Raw genomic sequence first — 17,101 nt, forward strand, 5'->3', positions numbered from 1 at the left:
TAAGTGAGGTACTACACACTGTTCTCTATATAGTCTCCTGAGTATTCCGTAGAAAAGACACCCATTTCAATAGCATCTCTTCCAATATCTCCCCTGGCTGTAAATTGTATAGATCACAAAGCCGAGTGCCGATCCCCAGTCAGATTTATTTCACCGCCTCCTACGCAGTACCCTCCACCCCCATCGATCTAGTCGATCTCCCTCACCAAATCCCCAAATTAATTCTCGGAGTACTCCATACGTGAGGTCCCACTATGTTCTGGGGTAACAAAGCCGCGCAGGCCTCCGAGCCAGATCTCACGCGCACCGATTCCTCCAAGAACGATCCGTCCGCTTCCGCCTCCCAGGCCTCCGGCACCGCATGGCTCGCCGGTCACTTGCACCACCTCACTCCAGAGCAGGAGAAGAGCCTACAAGAGTTCAAGACGCTATGCGCTGAGCGCAAGTACTACACGCCCGCCGGCGACAACCCTCCCAGCCATGAAGACGCTACTATGCTGTATGTGGCGTTCTAGACCTTACCCTACACCCTAGACCGAAACAGGTGCAGGATATAGTACATTTGCTGACTGCTTATGTTACAGACGGTTCCTACGAGCCCGCAAGTTCGATGTTGAGGGTGCCTGGGCTCAGTTCAAGGATACAGAGGATTGGCGCAAGGACAATTCCATCGAGGCTCTGTATGAGAATATTGGCGTTGACTCGTACGAGGCTGCTAGACGCATGGTATGTTCTTTCCCTTTCCCTTTTTCCTTTTCATATATCTTCTTATATATACTCGACATCTCAATACTAAAATTCAACCCGTTCAGTACCCGCAATGGACAGGTCGTCGCGATCGCCGCGGAATCCCCGTCTACGTCTTCGAGATCCGCCACCTGGATAACAAAGCCGTCGCCGCATACAACTCAACCATGACGACCGGCACACCTGAAACGCACAAGTCGTCTACCGTGCCTGCGCGTCTCCTCAACCTCTTCGCATTGTACGAGAACCTCCTCCGGTTCGTGATGCCGCTTTGCTCCGCGCTCCCGCGCCCGAACCCCGAAACGCCTATCGTGACCTCGACCAATATTGTAGATGTCAATGGTGTGGGACTGAAGCAGTTCTGGAATTTGAAGAGCCATATGCAAGATGCTAGTGTGTTGGCTACGGCGCATTACCCCGAGACGCTGGATCGGATCTTTGTGAGTGATTTCCTTTCCGACTCGGAATGAGATGGAGATGGAGAATTGGAAAACTAATGTTGTGATAGATTATCGGAGCCCCGTCATTCTTCCCTACTGTGTGGAGCTGGATTAAGCGCTGGTTCGACCCCGGAACCACGTCTAAGATCTTCATTCTGTCTGCTGCGGAGGTGGAGCCTACTTTGACTTCGTTTATGGAACCGTCTAGTATTCCTAAGCAGTATGGTGGTGAGCTTGAGTGGAAATGGGGCGATATGCCTAATTTGGATGATCCTAGTCGTGAGCTGCTGCAGGGTATCGAGCAGCCGCTGGCGGAGGGCCAGACGAGGAAGGAGATTCTGAAGGGACCTGTGCTGTTTGAGGGTGATCACTTGCAGGTTCTTGGTACTGTTGATGGGAAGGAGCGGAGGGAAGTTATTCCTGTGCCCCAGACCCAGACCCAGACCCAGACACAGGCCCCGAAGGTCGAGTCTGAGGCTGCGCCTGCTGCTACTGAGGCTGAGGCTGAGGCAGAGAAGACGGGCGATGCCGCGCCGGTCGATGCCGAGAAAAAGGCCGATGATGAAAAGGCTGTAGATAATGTGGCGGTCAAGGTCAACCAGTTGTCTGTCGATGAGCCTCAAAATGCCGCCGCATAAAGCATATAGAAAAGACGGCAGGATAAAAGGGTGGAAGAGAGTCGAGGCATGACTTGCACAGATAGCGAACATGATACCGAGGTAATATTGTGACCTTATGTCTCCAAACTTTTCGGTTTTTTTTGAATATCCATGAATATGGCTGCCTGTGTTTTTTATACTTCAGACCAGCAGCATGTGCATTAACAGCCTTGTAAATACCCATTAAGGAGTGTTGAGGATATGTCTGCCCAACATCCGACGTTGCGCTTTTGACTTGATTGCTTGGAAGATCCTTAGACGTACATCTACTCCGTACCATAGGAAACAATTAGCGGAACAGTTGCTCCATACTATAACCCAGGCATTTTCATATAAGAGTATTCTACAGTCTTCCATCCTGGGGTACTTAGGGCTCACGCTGATAAGAAATTCCTTCGTAAGATACTCCGTACAATGGTGGTCACTATTTACTATCTCGAAAGTAACAAACCCAGGAGATCTCTTGCGATGATTGAGTTCAAAATTTGAGGTTCGTATACCCTATTGTAACAATGCATGTATACGGAGTACAGAGTGCTCTTTTCCTGACAATTGGCTGTCATAAGCTCCAGGGTTGTCACTACTCGTAGGATCTTCGATGAAAGCAAGACTGGTTCACTGCAACAGCCCTAGAGAGGTACACACATCTTGAGACCAACAGTCCAAGTTGTCACTAAAAACATTCATCAAAAGCAAAAGACCTTTGTGGTTTCAGATCCTAAATGTATGTACGAGACAGGGCGATCTATACAAAGTACGTGTGGGGCTCAACGGAGCCCGCATAAGTCGAGAATACCCCTTACTTCATACGCACGTGTACGTATAACGTTAAGCTGTCTACGGAGTACGGAGTGCATACGAAACATCACCCAGATAGCCTCAAAATAATGCAGGGGAGTCGATCAAGTTTCACAAAGTACAACAAAATATTCCGTGCAGTCTTCTTACTGGTACGGAGTACAGAGTGCTGCGTCAGTTCATGTCTTGTGGACCACAGGGCTTTTACCATTAATTACAGAAAAAGAGCAAAGGCGTGTCATTAAATCTAATTACTGCAAGGCACCGTTGAATCACCCCGCGTAGTCATTTCCCCACCTCCCGAGGTCAGTACGGAGAATAGGACTGGATGTACTCCGTAATCAGTTCCAAGTTTAGGTTTCTTCCCTCAACTTGATATCAGGGCATGACATCTTAGTGGGACAACAACGGTTGAGAAAACCAAGATCGACCAGACTGTTACCCTATACGATGTCCGAGGCTCATTTTTGCGGAGAGTGTGAAGTGGGTTTCTTCACATGCACCAGTCGGCGCCAGGCGCCGAACGACTAGGGAGTGATCGACACTTACAATTAAAAACCCACCCACCCCCGTAAAAATGGGGCGTGTGAGCAAAACCCTTGTTCCTGCTTGAAGATGGCCGAACGAAACCCTAAAGACTCAATGAAGTCCACATGGCGGCGACAAGCCCGCTCAGATTGGACTTTATTCCACTGGTTCTATGAGCTACTGGGCATCCACCCCGAGCATCTAGACACAAATATCCCAATTCACCCAAAGGAAGAGCCGATTCCATATGTCCCAGACTGGTCGATGCACCGCTGGGTCCTCAGCCATGCAGTCATCCCCATTCTCATTCATCAGGCCTACGTGATGGCCACCGGCCACAACATCAGCGCCTGGGGTGCCTTTTTCCTGTACGCGATTGGTTTCAAAGCCATCGCCATCCATGAGTTGCACGTTCTCCGCCGACTGGGTCACCAATTCGGCTTCTTGGATGGCGACAAGCACGCCCGTGACGGCGTCCCGGACGTCGGCGTCGCAAAGGTCGTCCGTTCATTAATGTCAACCTCGACTTTCCGCCCTATGTTCCTCGTCTTCCTCACCTATCAGAAAAGTCAAACACCGTCAACCATGAGTTTCCTCTGGTTACCCCTCGAAGTCGGCCTATACGGCATCATCCTCGACTTTTGGTTCTACTGGTATCATCGACTAATGCACGATTTCGACGGACTATGGAAATTCCACCGCACCCACCACCTCACCAAGCATCCGAATCCACTCCTCACCCTCTACGCAGACTCCGAGCAGGAGTTCTTCGATATCCTCGGCATCCCTCTGATGACGTATTTCTCAATGCGGTTTATGGGGTTGCCGATGGGCTTTTACGAATGGTGGATCTGTCATCAGTATGTGGTGTTTGCTGAACTGGCTGGACACAGTGGGCTGCGACTTCATGCTACGCCGCCTTCGACTTTGAGTTGGTTTTTGCGTTGGTTTGATGGGGAACTTGTTATTGAGGATCATGATTTGCATCATCGGAAGGGCTGGAAGAAGAGCCATAACTATGGGAAGCAGACGAGGATCTGGGATAGGGTCTTTGGTACATGTACTGATCGGATTGAGTCGGTTGAACATAATGTTGACTATGTCAATTCGGTGAATATGCCCTTGTACTGATCTGGGGTTGAGCTGATCTCGGGAGTTGAAGTTTGTTTTTCTGGATAAAATGCTGTATATACGTGACTATGAATGCCATTCTGCTTTAGCGACCAAGGATCTTCAGGATGATACCTAGGTATCAGTGATAAGTATACGAAGTACTCCGTACGTGTTAGCCTTGTAGACAAGCAAGGAGCTGGATGGTGGCACACTGTGTCCTGCAGGTAATATATTTCACTTATGCAAATAAACCCATTCGTGAGCTCGTACGTTCGTGCTATAACACATTTCAACCGTCTAACTTGACTAAAACTCAAGTTCTTCCACCTCCATTCCACACGTCACGCAAGTCTTGACAGGAATCCCAGTCTCTGCATTATCAACAGGCCGGCCCCATTCATGAACATGTTTTCGCCTAAAGGCAAGATCATCACCAAAGTCTCCGCCAGAGCCACCTTGCCGATTACGCCGGTATGCTTCGACCCGCGTGCGCTTCTTCAAGTCTTGCAGTTTAGTCTTGAACTTCTCCTCTCGCCGTCGCTTCTTATCAGTCTCTCGCTTCTCGAACTCCGCGTCCAGCGCTTCTGTCGAGCCCCATTTCTTGTCTGAGAATGCGTATTCCTCAATTTGATATCGGAGATACAGCATCATGCTGTTCCATGTAGACTTGTGAGGATTTGGTTTCTCGAGACGTGGAAGTAAATCTTCGTCGCGGAGTTCAGCTGTTATCAAGGCAGTCAGCGATCATTTCAATTCCATCGACCCGCGATACAAGGACTCACGATCCGTAAGAAGATAATCCTCTTTCGCTTCTGTCTTGGTCAATAGACTGTATTTCTCGGGAAACTTATCCTTGCATGCATGACAGATGCTACACTTCAACTCCTCGTCCCATTTCCAGTCAATTTCAAGACTGGCGCATTCGCGACATTTCTTTTGTTTCCTTTTGTCATCCAGAACACTCAACCCGGGCTCATACGGCCCTTCTCGGTTCCGCTTGAGCTTTTCTAATATCTGATGGCGTTCCCATTCCTTTTGCGTCATATTCGCCGGCTTTTGTGGTCCCTTATCATCCGTCACATGTAGTTGTTTGTTGAAGGGATCATCCTCTTGTGTCAGGAATCCACCCTTCGTATCAGTCATCTTGCTGAAATCATAGTCCACGAATTTGGTAAAATTACGCGCCGGCTGGATCGAATCTAGGGGTTTCTGGGCAGATGCATCGCGCACATTGGCAGGTTGATTGGATGCCATCGAGGCGAATGAGCGCTTGGCACCTGTTGCAGGTTGAGGTGCATTTGAAGCGGCTTGAGCTAGTTTGGCTTCATGTTGTTCTCGGAGAGCCTTGGCTTTCATGCGACTGAGCTCCTGTTTGAGGCAGTCAGTTTGCGAGGATCTTATGCGGCTTGTACTATCGCAAGAAGGCTTACTATTCTCCGCTTTTGTTCTGGGGTTATTGGGCCTCGAGGAAGTTGGCCTGATCCAGAGGCCTTGGCCTGCGGAGGGGGTGTTGAAGGGCGGTTCTCCGTCATTTTCACAGCTTGGTACGGAAGAGAGAGAGTGGTATGACCTGCCCTTGCTCAGATTGATAGATCTAGAAAGATTGTCGTAAGGCGGCCAGACCCCGATCTGCCGCATCACGTGAGCCTACGTCATGGGTCCACGGATTAAACGCGCTCGGCGTAAAAGGTGCGGAGATAGAATGAACTTCAAAGTTCACGTGAATTTCATTATATTAAACACTATAGGTCTGTAGTGAGTTCATCGAAGTCCTCATCTCTATCCTGACCATATAACACCTCACATACACCTCCAACTGGCACGTCCATGACCGCATCGGTTCCTTCGCTCCAGATCTCCCGCCAATTGACTTTGCGGTTCTGAGGGCCCATAATTTGGTAGGATGTCGCGCCAGGTTTCATTTTCGTCGCACCGCCAGGTCTTCGTCGCGCCTTTCCATCAATCACGGATACATTGGCTACCTCGTCAACGATGTTCTCGATGCTGTGCATGGGTAGCGTGAGATAGCCCGTATTGTATGTCGCAAGCGCAACGTATATGTAGATCAGAAGCATGACAAGCCATGCGGGGATGGCTAGTGACCACCACCGGTTTGGGTAGTAGTAGATACCGAGCTGGTGAAGGAACGGGGATGGAAGGTAGGACCACAGGAGATAGAATACTATATTCCGAGTTGTTAGCATGTGCCCAAATACGACGATATGTCTTGTCAGCAGTGTTTGGTGCGACTTACGGAATGCCAATGACGAAGCTAAGTACAAGACAAACCCATAGTACTCATATGTAGGTACTTTCGGGCTGGCGCGCGGGACGGTGGTTGCGCGACGTGCGGACTTGGCGACCGCCGCCTCGGTATCATTGGGTGTTTCTACATCCGAACTGTCTGGAGTTGTCGGACGTGACGTCGTAGTTGAAAAGGGTGGTCTGAGAAGCGAGGTCAAAGAAGGGGAGGGCGGTAACGGCGTAGGCGGACGGTTGTAGAATGGAGGCGCGAATGCATTGGGGCCGTGGAGGGAGCTGGAGGATTGGCGGAATGGATGATTGCGACCAATTTCATCGGCCGAGTCATCGGAGTCGGAGTCTGAAAAAGATTGATGTTCTAGCGAGTAATGCGACTGAAAGTCTGCGTCGTCCTCCACCTCGATCTCTTCATAGCCGGGGGAGGTCACGTCGTCTTCATAGCTCTCATGCTCGTCCGGTGCAATGTCTTCAGCTAGCAGAGGCGGAAAAGGCTGTTTCGCCGTGAAGGACGAACTAAAGGTGCCTGACTCCTCCATTGTGAAGGGTGATGTTGTTGACTCCCCCCTTTTTCTGCAATCGTCGCTGAATACACCGCCCAACCCGCACACACCGCCCACATGGATCCGCGGATCGATCCCCACATTCTGACCTTTGACATCACTGCTACTCTGTACTCAATATACTCACTCTATGGTCTATGGATCTGAGAGGATACACATCCAATGATTCTTTGCTTGCAGATTTGAGGATATAGCAGACTACCTTCATTCCTTACCGATGCGCAAAACCATGCAGGATTGCAAGCTCAATGCCGACGGAATATCCCGCCTCGATCTCGGATGCTATCCGTCTAATGTTTTCAGTATAGACCGCAGACGCGCATTGATATAATTGGCTACTTTTGCGCTAATCCACGAATATGATGGCGAGTCCAACAGTATGGCTTGGAACCCACATACTCGATAATAATTGCAGAGTTCAAGCAGAACATTCTATCACTTAATCCAAGGACCGAGTGCTAGACCACTACTTTACTAGCTGGTATTATCTTTAATTGGCACACGAAGACGCCAATCATCCGAAGGGCTCATACTATTCAAGCTTTGTTGCCCCAGGGCTAGTCTGGAAGGCTGGGGAAGGCTGTGTGAAGAGGGCCAGTCGCTACAAAACTGGACCGGAACCGAAGAAGTTGTGTTCAATGATCTGGGAAGTATATTGATTATCTCATAGCACCATTCGGTACATTGGCATCTAAAAACAATATACCCTAGCTGTTAGATGTCTCGTTAGTAGTTCTATTCCGTGAGAAATCCTCCGCGCTGTTCGGATGCGTCCCGATAGACGGCCCACACTCCGCGGGTATCGGCGTCGGGTCTTAACCGCACAAATCCCCCGCCAATCTGAACGCGTCCTGCAACATTTTGTTGAGAGCTCCATTGGTCTACTTGCTTTGCATAATTCACGGAGCACTTCTCCTCAATTCTCCTTCGCCAGACTTATCAGCCACCCCGCATCACAATGAGCGCAACCTCCGAGTTGGAGCACGTCCGTGGAGTATGGGAGCGCGTCAAGGACGACAGTGCAATTTACCGTCTTGTCCTCGCCAATGTTGAGATTATAAGCGCTACCCGTGGACAATTCCAAGCCCGACTCAAGCTCACGGCTGATCATGTCAATTCCCGGGGCACAATTCACGGAGCTGTTTCCGCTGCAATCATCGATTGGGCAGGCGGCATGTCCATCGCAACCCATGGGTTTGAAAAGACCGGCGCTAGCGTTGATATTCACGTCACATATCTTTCAACTGCTACCGTTGGCGAAACCTTGGATATCTCTGCTGTTGCGGATCGAGTCGGCAAGACCATGGCTTTTACTACCATCAAGATTTCCAAAGTTATCGATGGTGAAGTAGGCCCTTTGGTGTCGAAGGGCTCTCATACCAAATTCTTGCCTGTTTCAAAAGAGCACCAGAAACCGCGAGCCGAAGGTGTCTAGGTTGGTGGGTGGCCTCGTATAAGCTGGTCAATGTCATCTTTGAACGAACATGCCGAGTACGTTAATCTGACGCATTTCTTGACTGTCGAGTCTATAATGTATGTTAGTGATATGATGAAATCATACATTATCTTGATTATCTGACAACATTCATTTTATCAACATTTACCTGAGTACCTGGGCAATTGATAGAGCCCAAAAAAGAACGGGCTCACGCGAAACCTCTACGCCAAACTATTGCCAGTTCTGGTGGCTTTCAAGAATCGATGCGCTTCCCGGTGCAGGAGTATCTTCCAAGGTTCGCTTCAAACCAACAGATGTAGATCCAGTTTGCAATTTGCGAGAGAGCCGAATTAGGAGATATTCCAGATTCTCGCGAGGAATTGACTTCCCGAATAGCGATTTCCAACATATGTACAAAGATGATCAACAGCATCTTCTTCGAGATTGAAGATTCTGGATGCTGATGTTGAAACTTCAGGCTGAGCCCCCACACTTGAGCAATCTTGTAAGAATTCATGACGTGGAGATCAGAAAGCTTCCGGGGAGTAAAGTTCTCTCGATGATAAAACCAAAATGAATCACTCAATACCAACGATCACCTGGGCCGCCTTTGCATCTTTGGTTCCGTTGATTTCGGAGCATTTCCGCATTCATCCAAATCAATTCGTGGTCGTCATCAAGACATCGCCCTCCAATGTCGTAGCAATACTGACATATAGAAAACTTTCCGTCAATACAAATTTCACAAATGTGATAGCCTCTAGACCAGGAGCAGAGGATCAGGGTACACACGGTGCACACTGCGTTGAACCTCGAACTTGCTACAGATTTCATGTAAGCAGCAATAGCATGGCCGTCGGGGAGGCAAAGAGAAAGACCAATTTTCTCTGCTGCGTCCAGGAGCAAATGCTCAATCTCAATGGACCTGGAAATCCGAGCCCACCAAAGCAAACTCCGCCCAAAGCGATCTTCAGAGTCCAATGAAAATCGCCCGGTATCAAGTAACAGCCTAGCAACTGCCATTTCGTCATGTCGTATAGCAAGCGAAAGCGCATTTGAGCCATAGTGATCTTCTTCGTCAAGGGCTGAGAGATTTCGAGTAAGATATAGGCTAACAATGTGGTGCGCTCCTCTCAAGGCAGCAAACATTAAAGGGTTTCGACCAACGCTATCTGGGGTATCTGAAGCCCCACGGGAAAGAAGAAAGCTGAAAGTATGTGCTCTGTTTGTCAGGGCAGCGTAGGATAAGATCGTCCGACCAATCCGGTTTTGTGAATTGATGTTGTACTTCCCAGCTGCTAGCAGTAGCTTCAACGTAGACAAACATCCTCCTGTTGCGGCCAATGTCAAAGGCGTATGATTGAAATAATTCTCGACTGTGAGATTGGCCTTACCCGTTGCGAGTAGCATCTCAATCATAATATCACTCCCACCAAAAGCGGCGTGTGATAGAGGGGTTGAACCAGATCGGTCTTGTGGGTTGACATCGACCTTTCCTGTCGCTAGGAGCAGCTTGGTCATATCCAATTGATCACTGGAAGCGGCACAAAGTAGAGGAGTCCGACCATCCTGGGCTTTTGAATCAACATCGACCTTACCTGTCGCTAGAAGTAGTTCAGCCATGGCAACTTGGCTACCAGAAATGGCAAGTGATAGAGGAGTAAGACCATCGTGATCTGCTGAATCGACATCGACTTTGTTCATTGCTAGCAATTCCTTGAATAGACCAAGACGCCTTGCTGCAATGGTGTATGATAGGATTGTGTTTCCCGTTGGATCCTTTGAATTGACATCAAATATCCTTGTCGAAAATAACAGCTTGATCACATCGATATGTCCGCCCAAAGCGGCATATGATAGAGCAGATCGACCATCTCGATCTTTGATATTAAGATCGACTTTTTCTGTTGCGAGTAAGATCTCGACTATGGCCCTATGCCCCTCACCAACAGCATTGAAGAAAGGAGTCTCGCCCCATAGGTCTTTTGGATCGATGTCGACTTTCCCCGTCGCTAGGAGCAGCTCGACTACACTAGCATGCCCGTTCATGGCCGCAAAGGATAGAGGGGTCTGATCAGTTTCATTCTTTGAATTGACATTGACCCTGTCCGTCGATAAGAGTAGCTCGACTACAGCAACGTTGCCGTGAGAAGCGGCTAGTGAGAGCAGGGTCATGCCATCATTGTCGCTTCTCTCGGTGTCAACACCATTGTCAATCAAGAAACCCAATACCGAGGCTTGGCCCTCTTGGGCCTCGCGCAAAGCCCAGACGTCGCGCAGTGGTGGTGTTTGCTTAACGTCGATCTCCAACTCCCGCAACACGGCAGGGTAACTGAGCACGGCGTGCAACTGCCACCAATCTGTTCCATATCTCAAGAAGGAGTACGTTGAGGTCTGCGACTGGAAACCTTTGGGCTCAATTTGGTATATGCCGTTATCACTTGAAGACTGATGAATGATCAAATGCGCAAGCTTGGACTCCTCTGCACTGAAATACCTCCAACATGCTTGAAAAACAACGAGATTGGCATGTCCGGGGGTTGTGTTGAACCACTGCTGTTTGGCCTGAGATGTGGCGCTAAGTAAAAAGTCTTTCACAGATTGGTGGCAAAATCGAAGGGTCTCGCTGCCTTCATCCTCTCCTTTTTGTATTATGATGATGGAGCTACACGTCGACAAGATATCTTGGTAGACTTGTATATCATCCTTCAATGGTATGGGTGAGTTGGAACCGGCGAGAAGAGAGGCAGCAAATGCAGTCATTATCTCCATCTTCGTGAATGGGCGTCGAGCAGCGACCATTGAGTGGAGGATGAACTGGGCGACATCTTGCAGTTCAAATGGTATTTGATCCAAAATTGAGACGTAGATTTCATCGAGCTTAGAAGGGAGATAGTTGAAACTTTCTTCGAGCCGATGCATCAGGACGCTGTCCCGGCCAAGCTCCGCCGTCATTAAAGAAACCCATAGGAACGTACCATCAGAATCAGTTATCAGAGCATTCCTGATCCGTTCTTTCAAATCTTTGGGGATCTCCTTCAGGTTTGCGAGTTCTTCGGTCTTGAAATCGATGTAGCTTTTGAGATCCTTGTCAATGTCAGTAGAGTTGACTCTGAAAGCAGTGCCCGAGCTTGACAAATTTCTTTCAATGTCGCTGATCTCTGATCGATGAGTTATGAGGAACTTGAACCTCCCTGGTCCTTTCGATGAAGTATCAAAGAGATTTTTTATTCCTTTTAGCAGCGCTTTGCGAGTCGTTTTATCGCACTCATCCAAGGCGTCGATAAGGATGAACACCTCGCCAACTTGCTCATCCTGGAGTATATCTTGGAAAATGAGCCACATTGTCGAAAATCTTTCGAATAGGTCTTCAAAACGAAAGCGTTTCTCGTGTCTCTCGAAGTCTGGCTCAACGTGGCGAAATAGGCTCTCATTTTGCAGAAGTAATTGCCAGATGAGGCTCCGGAGCATTGCGGTCGGGGTTCTTCGTCTCTCCTCCCCTTTATTATCAAAGAAAAAGTAGGCAAACATTTTGTCTGAAGTCTTCTCGACCTTTTGTTGAATGGTCTCGGCGAGAAAAGTGGCCACCATTGTCTTCCCTATGCCAGGAGGCCCAACAAGACGGAGCAGTCGTGATTTGTTTGCTGCCGCCCAAGAAGAAAATCGATCGTCTTTCAGAATCCACTCGCAGGTGCTTCCAAGTCTATCCTCCTTTTGAGTCTGAATCTCAGACAGGATTCCGCGTGGATTAGGAACCCTCATCGCTCGAAGACATTTTCGAAGACGCCCAGATGTGCTGGCTTCGTCTGTGGGAAGGGTTCTCGGCTTTCGGCGACAGGCGAGCGTCTTCTCGGCGTTTTGGGCCATTCTTCGTATTTCGGGGTAAACAAGCTTGAAAGAAGGGTCGTCTAGTCCGTAGAACTTATTGATCTTGAAATGGTCCGTGTAAAGAGAGATCTTGTGATGACCGTCAATACAGGCACTGGTCTCGGGCACAACCTAGCAACAAAGAAATTATGAGATGATTTCTGGATAATGCCAGACTGTATCATACTTACCAACTCCTGAAATGAAGGTACCAAGTTCCCCAGAGCGCCAAGTCGCTTTGAGTAACTCGTCACAAGCTGCTCGAAGCAGCATACCACAGGCACCGATTCGGTTAGCAGCCAGCGGGAAAAGTTTTGCAGACAATCCGTCAAAATATCCGATTGTTCTTCCAGGAAAGCCAAGGTCCTTCTCTCGGGGAGCAAGTGACGCGGCGCAAGAGACGCGATCAGACGTCCCCACGCTGCAAAGCTGCTCCCGCGATGCGGCGTCCCCAGGAAAACCACCCCAACAGTCGATTGGGCTATATCTTTACGATTCAATTTGTCCAAGGAAGAAAATACAATGGCCTTTCATGTGTTAACCTTGTCGAAAAAGAGAAGGATTTGATGGCAGCGTACCTGTTCAATCAGATTGCCTCCAAAACTATGGCCAATGAAGATCAACGGCCTATGGGGATTCTAGCCGGGTGAGCTTGATTGGTACTTGATCAAAATTTCAGTGAAGGAGGAAGACTCACCGATGCTCGTTTTTCAACCAAGCTATCCAACAGCACGTCCGAGATATTCGAGAGCCTTTGTCGCGGGGCATTTAGTATCCATCTTGAATGATAATTGAAGGTCATGATCCGGGACGAGATGCTGTCTGCTGATAGACAGGTAGGTAGCAGATCTTGCAACCAATTAAGATGGCTGGTGGGGTATCCTGGCTCGCCTGGTGGGTTGTTCTTTGGAAGCCAGGTCCATGCATAGTCAGGGTTTGCGCCTAGGCCATGGACAGCGACAATGCTACATGATGGATTAGAGGAGACTTGGTAGATCAATGAATTTGCCATACTCAACAGTCGCATCATTTTCCTCGTGCAAAATTTGTATGGGATACCCAGCGCGTGGAGGATGAATGGAAGTCTGAGATTTCGTTTCGCTGAGATCTTGGACCTCTTCGACAGCGGATTGATCCTGGGGAGGCAATGATTCAACAGTCTCTTTTGCCTCGCTCTGCTGTCCTCTTTCAAGTGAACGAGCCCGGGGTGTCCACTTGAACAAGATGTTGACTCTGAACAGAAGGAAACAGCCACAGCATACCAGCAAGGTACACAAGAAAGCTCTCTCGGAATTGATGACGATCTCGGCAAGATTTCGAAAGAAATCTCCCAGCATTTTCAAATGATTGCTTCGACTTCTATATCAACCATCACTGTTCAACCCAAGTGGGTGATATATCGCTTCAGGCCGATATTTGCTGGATTAGAGAATTTCGTCGATAGTAACTCAAGTCACGAGCGGAAAGTCCAATGGTGAAGTCAAGTTTTAATAAGGCGGGGCTGAGGTTCAGCTCAATGATCTGCTCTGCGCCCAAAGATTGGCGCATATAAGAGACGAAAATGATTGGCGACTTGCTTTCCCCCACAAGACTGGATCGGCCCGGGTGTGAGCTCAGCCACTTGTACTCCGTATTCGACCATCATCTTTTGGTAACCTTGGAAGATATGGAGCAGAATAAGACAAGTCGTCTATATTGACGTTGGTTTGAAATATAGTCGCTTTTGCAAACGGGCTGTGTACTGCGCAGTACGGAGTACATAACCTCCATTTACCGTCAGTGCACCAACCCGTTTTCCCCAATTTTAGAGCAATTGGGAGTCGGGTGATATGATGGCAGGCTGATCTACCATGAAGCAAGAAAATCTTGCAAGGCAGTGGATTCAGACTGTAAACCCGAAATCAGACGGGGGAAAGAAGAGAAGAGAGAGCGAGAGATCAGGCCTGTCAACTAGATCACCTGACAACCGAACGACCAACATGATACTGCCTGCTTGTCTCTCTTCTCTCCCCATCCCTCTCTCTTCCTTCTTCCATGGCTTTATACAGAGAGACTACTTTCCTCTGATCTGTTTCCATATTAGATCGAACCGTCTGAGAAGAAATACACCGCCTTCTTATAGGAAGGAAATATATCACAGTCATCAACCCCTGGCTCAAATTTGGACCTTGGACTATGTATCCTGGGAGCTAAAACCTGCTCATTGTCTATCATTGATATGTTTGACGCTGAAAGGCAGTCACACCATTGGCCATGATGCATTGCTCTCAGAGGGCTTTCAGAATTAAGCCTTGGTACTGGAAGCCAAGTTACATCTCAACCAACGTCTCGCATTTTCACGCGTCTCCGATATATCGTTCGGCCAGGTTATACGATTCCTCGCTCACAATTTTGCCATGCAAGGACGCCCCCAAGGAACGTCGCTTCGAGTATAATTTCATCAATGGTGCAGAGACACTGGAAAAATATAAACCAGGGGGGTATCACCCTATCATGATCGATGATGTACTACACGATCGATATCAAATTGTCGATAAACTAGGTTATGGGGGTTATTCGACTGTTTGGCTTGCCCGTGACATTTTCGCCAAACGCTACGTTGCTGTCAAAGTCGGCATTGCCGATGCGTCTCCCCACGAGACAAGCATCCTCCGGGCACTTGCCCAGCACCATGACCCGTCTTGTGCGCATGCAGGCCGCGACGCGATACCTTTCCCTCTTGACGAATTTGAAATCAGTGGCCCCAACGGAACACATAAATGCTATGCCATGACTCCTGCACAATGCAATCTCAAAGATGTCTCTTTCAGCCACCTTTTCCCCTTGAAGTGACTCGTGCTTTATCTTATCACCTCACTCTGGCCATTGCATATACACATAAACAGGGTTATGTTCATGGAGGTTTGTCGCCGCATCCCCAAAATTCGCAAGCCAAATCCCCCTTGCTAACATGAATCCGTACTAATCAGATTTACATATTCGAAATATTCTCGTCAAATTGCCATCTTCGTTAGATCAGCTGTCAGTTGAACAATTTTACAAAACGCACGGTGAGCCTGATACCGTTCAAATCACACAACGAGATGGAAAGCCGCTTCCTCCCAACATCCCAGCCAGGGCAGTTGTCCCGCTTTTCCTTGGGAAAGAGGCGGAAGAATTCACTCTCAATGATGCTCGTGTGCTTCTGAGCGATTTTGGCGAATCCTTCAACCCAACCTCCAACCCCCGCAATGGCAAGAATTGCCATACGCCACTAGCGGCCCGGCCACCCGAAGCGCTGTTCCAGCCAGAAGCTCCCCTTTCATTCTCAGCCGACATTTGGAGTCTTGCTACATCTATCTGGGAAATCATTGGTATGAAGGCTATTTTCAGCAGTGAATATTCTTCTGCGGATGAATTAGCTTCCCAGCAAATTGATATACTGGGCCCTGTGCCCCAACATTGGTGGAAACAGTGGAAAGAACGAGGTGAATTCTTTGATGTGGATGGTCGTCCAGTAGAGGGTCGCTACGTGTGGCCACCTATCGAGCAGGCTTTTGAGGAGAGTATTCAGAAATACAGACGACTGGGTCAATTGGGTGAGTATGGGAAGGATGAAACTGATGCAATTCTAGATTTGATGCGGCGAATGTTCGCTTTCCGACCTGAAGATCGACCTACCGCTGAAGAGGTATTAGAGTCTGAATCGATGGTTAAGTGGTGCTTGCCTGACTTTGAGCGGGGTTTGCATCTTAGTAGATGACTGTATATCTATCCTATGGTTTGATTCAGTCTGCCACTTTGCACAAATGCATTATTTGATCCGTCTTTGGTGTGCAGGCGTGTTTCTTAAGCAGCGACGGCCTCGCCAGTACAATTTTGAAGTGTCGTTCGATCCAAGCATATATTCTGCGTCCTTGGGATGTGTGTAGGGCTCACTCGGAGGTTGCGTAAGTAAAGGCACTTGGCTGATTTCTTCGTCAGAGAAACATGTTGACAAGGGCTTCAGTTGAGTAGATTTTTCTGATAAGTTAGCTTAAAATATCCATGGATTAACTTGGAATATTTGAAAATAATGGCTGTAGTTTGGCAAACATACTATCTCGGTTCATTTTCTCTGTCGAGAGCTGATGTCGTCTCTTGAAAGCGGGGCTGCGCAATTCGCCAGTTGAGATACATTTCTCATCAGGCTCTGTTCTTGTGGTTTCAATATGACCATTGGCATTATCAAGGCGATGTTTCTCAGGGCACAAATGTGGGGCCGAGGACGGCAAGTTGGAAGTATCGGGCACGTCTGGGGACGAAGAAGGCTCACGGTATTGCCCTTGAAACTCGTGGTGGCCAGCAAAGTAGGATTGAAGTTGACTCTTCCTCTTCATATTATTTGGATTACGCATAAGGCACGCATTGAGAGTTTGAAAAAAGTCCGCGGGCTGGCCCTCCATCTTCGAAAGGGTACGGGTGACAATATGGGATCCAAACCTGTGAAAGCCCAAAGGTCCAGGGGTCCAGGGGCTGGGTTGGCTCTTTGTCAGCAGACCCGTCGGCTCCGGCCCCGGGGCTCCGGGGCCCACGGGTTACATCTGGGCTTCATCAGGTCCCCGTTGTTTGCCCAGCCGGGCCAGCCCAAGGAAGAATCAGAGAGATCACATAAGTGACAACTCGCTCGATCCTCGTGCGAGTTATTCACCCGGATCTGTGGAAGTCGAT

At 48.7% G+C, this 17,101-nt stretch overlaps 8 protein-coding genes across 8 annotated transcripts; 4 read left to right on the forward strand and 4 right to left on the reverse strand.

Annotated features, from left to right (window-relative positions):
- Window positions 1-254: 254 nt before the first annotated feature.
- N7506_003031 (SEC14 family lipid-binding protein) lies at window positions 255-1,825 on the forward strand (the record flags this gene model as incomplete). Its single annotated transcript, XM_056952326.1, has 4 exons — window positions 255-499; window positions 585-726; window positions 813-1,187; window positions 1,256-1,825. 4 exons carry the CDS (start codon window positions 255-257, stop codon window positions 1,823-1,825), a joined length of 1,332 nt encoding a protein of 443 aa, XP_056814018.1.
- A 1,434-nt stretch (window positions 1,826-3,259) lies between these two features.
- Window positions 3,260-4,303, forward strand: N7506_003032 (sterol desaturase family protein; the record flags this gene model as incomplete). Its single annotated transcript, XM_056952327.1, has 1 exon — window positions 3,260-4,303. The coding sequence occupies one exon, from the start codon at window positions 3,260-3,262 to the stop codon at window positions 4,301-4,303; it is 1,044 nt and encodes a 347-aa protein (XP_056814019.1).
- Window positions 4,304-4,591: 288 nt separating this feature from the next.
- rad14 (DNA repair protein RAD14) lies at window positions 4,592-5,817 on the reverse strand (the record flags this gene model as incomplete). Its single annotated transcript, XM_056952328.1, has 3 exons — window positions 4,592-5,007; window positions 5,068-5,653; window positions 5,716-5,817. 3 exons carry the CDS (start codon window positions 5,815-5,817, stop codon window positions 4,592-4,594), a joined length of 1,104 nt encoding a protein of 367 aa, XP_056814020.1.
- Window positions 5,818-6,027: 210 nt separating this feature from the next.
- N7506_003034 (uncharacterized protein) lies at window positions 6,028-7,083 on the reverse strand (the record flags this gene model as incomplete). The annotated part of the gene is made up of 2 exons (XM_056952329.1): window positions 6,028-6,467; window positions 6,540-7,083. 2 exons carry the CDS (start codon window positions 7,081-7,083, stop codon window positions 6,028-6,030), a joined length of 984 nt encoding a protein of 327 aa, XP_056814021.1.
- Window positions 7,084-8,065: 982 nt separating this feature from the next.
- On the forward strand, window positions 8,066-8,542 carry N7506_003035 (PaaI family thioesterase; the record flags this gene model as incomplete). Its single annotated transcript, XM_056952330.1, has 1 exon — window positions 8,066-8,542. One exon carries the CDS (start codon window positions 8,066-8,068, stop codon window positions 8,540-8,542), a length of 477 nt encoding a protein of 158 aa, XP_056814022.1.
- A 585-nt stretch (window positions 8,543-9,127) lies between these two features.
- On the reverse strand, window positions 9,128-12,412 carry N7506_003036 (uncharacterized protein; the record flags this gene model as incomplete). The annotated part of the gene is made up of 1 exon (XM_056952331.1): window positions 9,128-12,412. The coding sequence occupies one exon, from the start codon at window positions 12,410-12,412 to the stop codon at window positions 9,128-9,130; it is 3,285 nt and encodes a 1,094-aa protein (XP_056814023.1).
- Window positions 12,413-13,389: 977 nt separating this feature from the next.
- Window positions 13,390-13,749, reverse strand: N7506_003037 (uncharacterized protein; the record flags this gene model as incomplete). The annotated part of the gene is made up of 1 exon (XM_056952332.1): window positions 13,390-13,749. The coding sequence occupies one exon, from the start codon at window positions 13,747-13,749 to the stop codon at window positions 13,390-13,392; it is 360 nt and encodes a 119-aa protein (XP_056814024.1).
- A 1,156-nt stretch (window positions 13,750-14,905) lies between these two features.
- On the forward strand, window positions 14,906-16,154 carry N7506_003038 (uncharacterized protein; the record flags this gene model as incomplete). The annotated part of the gene is made up of 2 exons (XM_056952333.1): window positions 14,906-15,211; window positions 15,432-16,154. The coding sequence occupies 2 exons, from the start codon at window positions 14,906-14,908 to the stop codon at window positions 16,152-16,154; spliced, it is 1,029 nt and encodes a 342-aa protein (XP_056814025.1).
- Window positions 16,155-17,101: the final 947 nt, after the last annotated feature.

This window comes from Penicillium brevicompactum (assembly GCF_028827555.1).
Source record: "Penicillium brevicompactum strain IBT 35665 chromosome Unknown utg000002l_segment0_segment0, whole genome shotgun sequence".
Lineage (NCBI taxonomy): Eukaryota > Fungi > Ascomycota > Eurotiomycetes > Eurotiales > Aspergillaceae > Penicillium > Penicillium brevicompactum.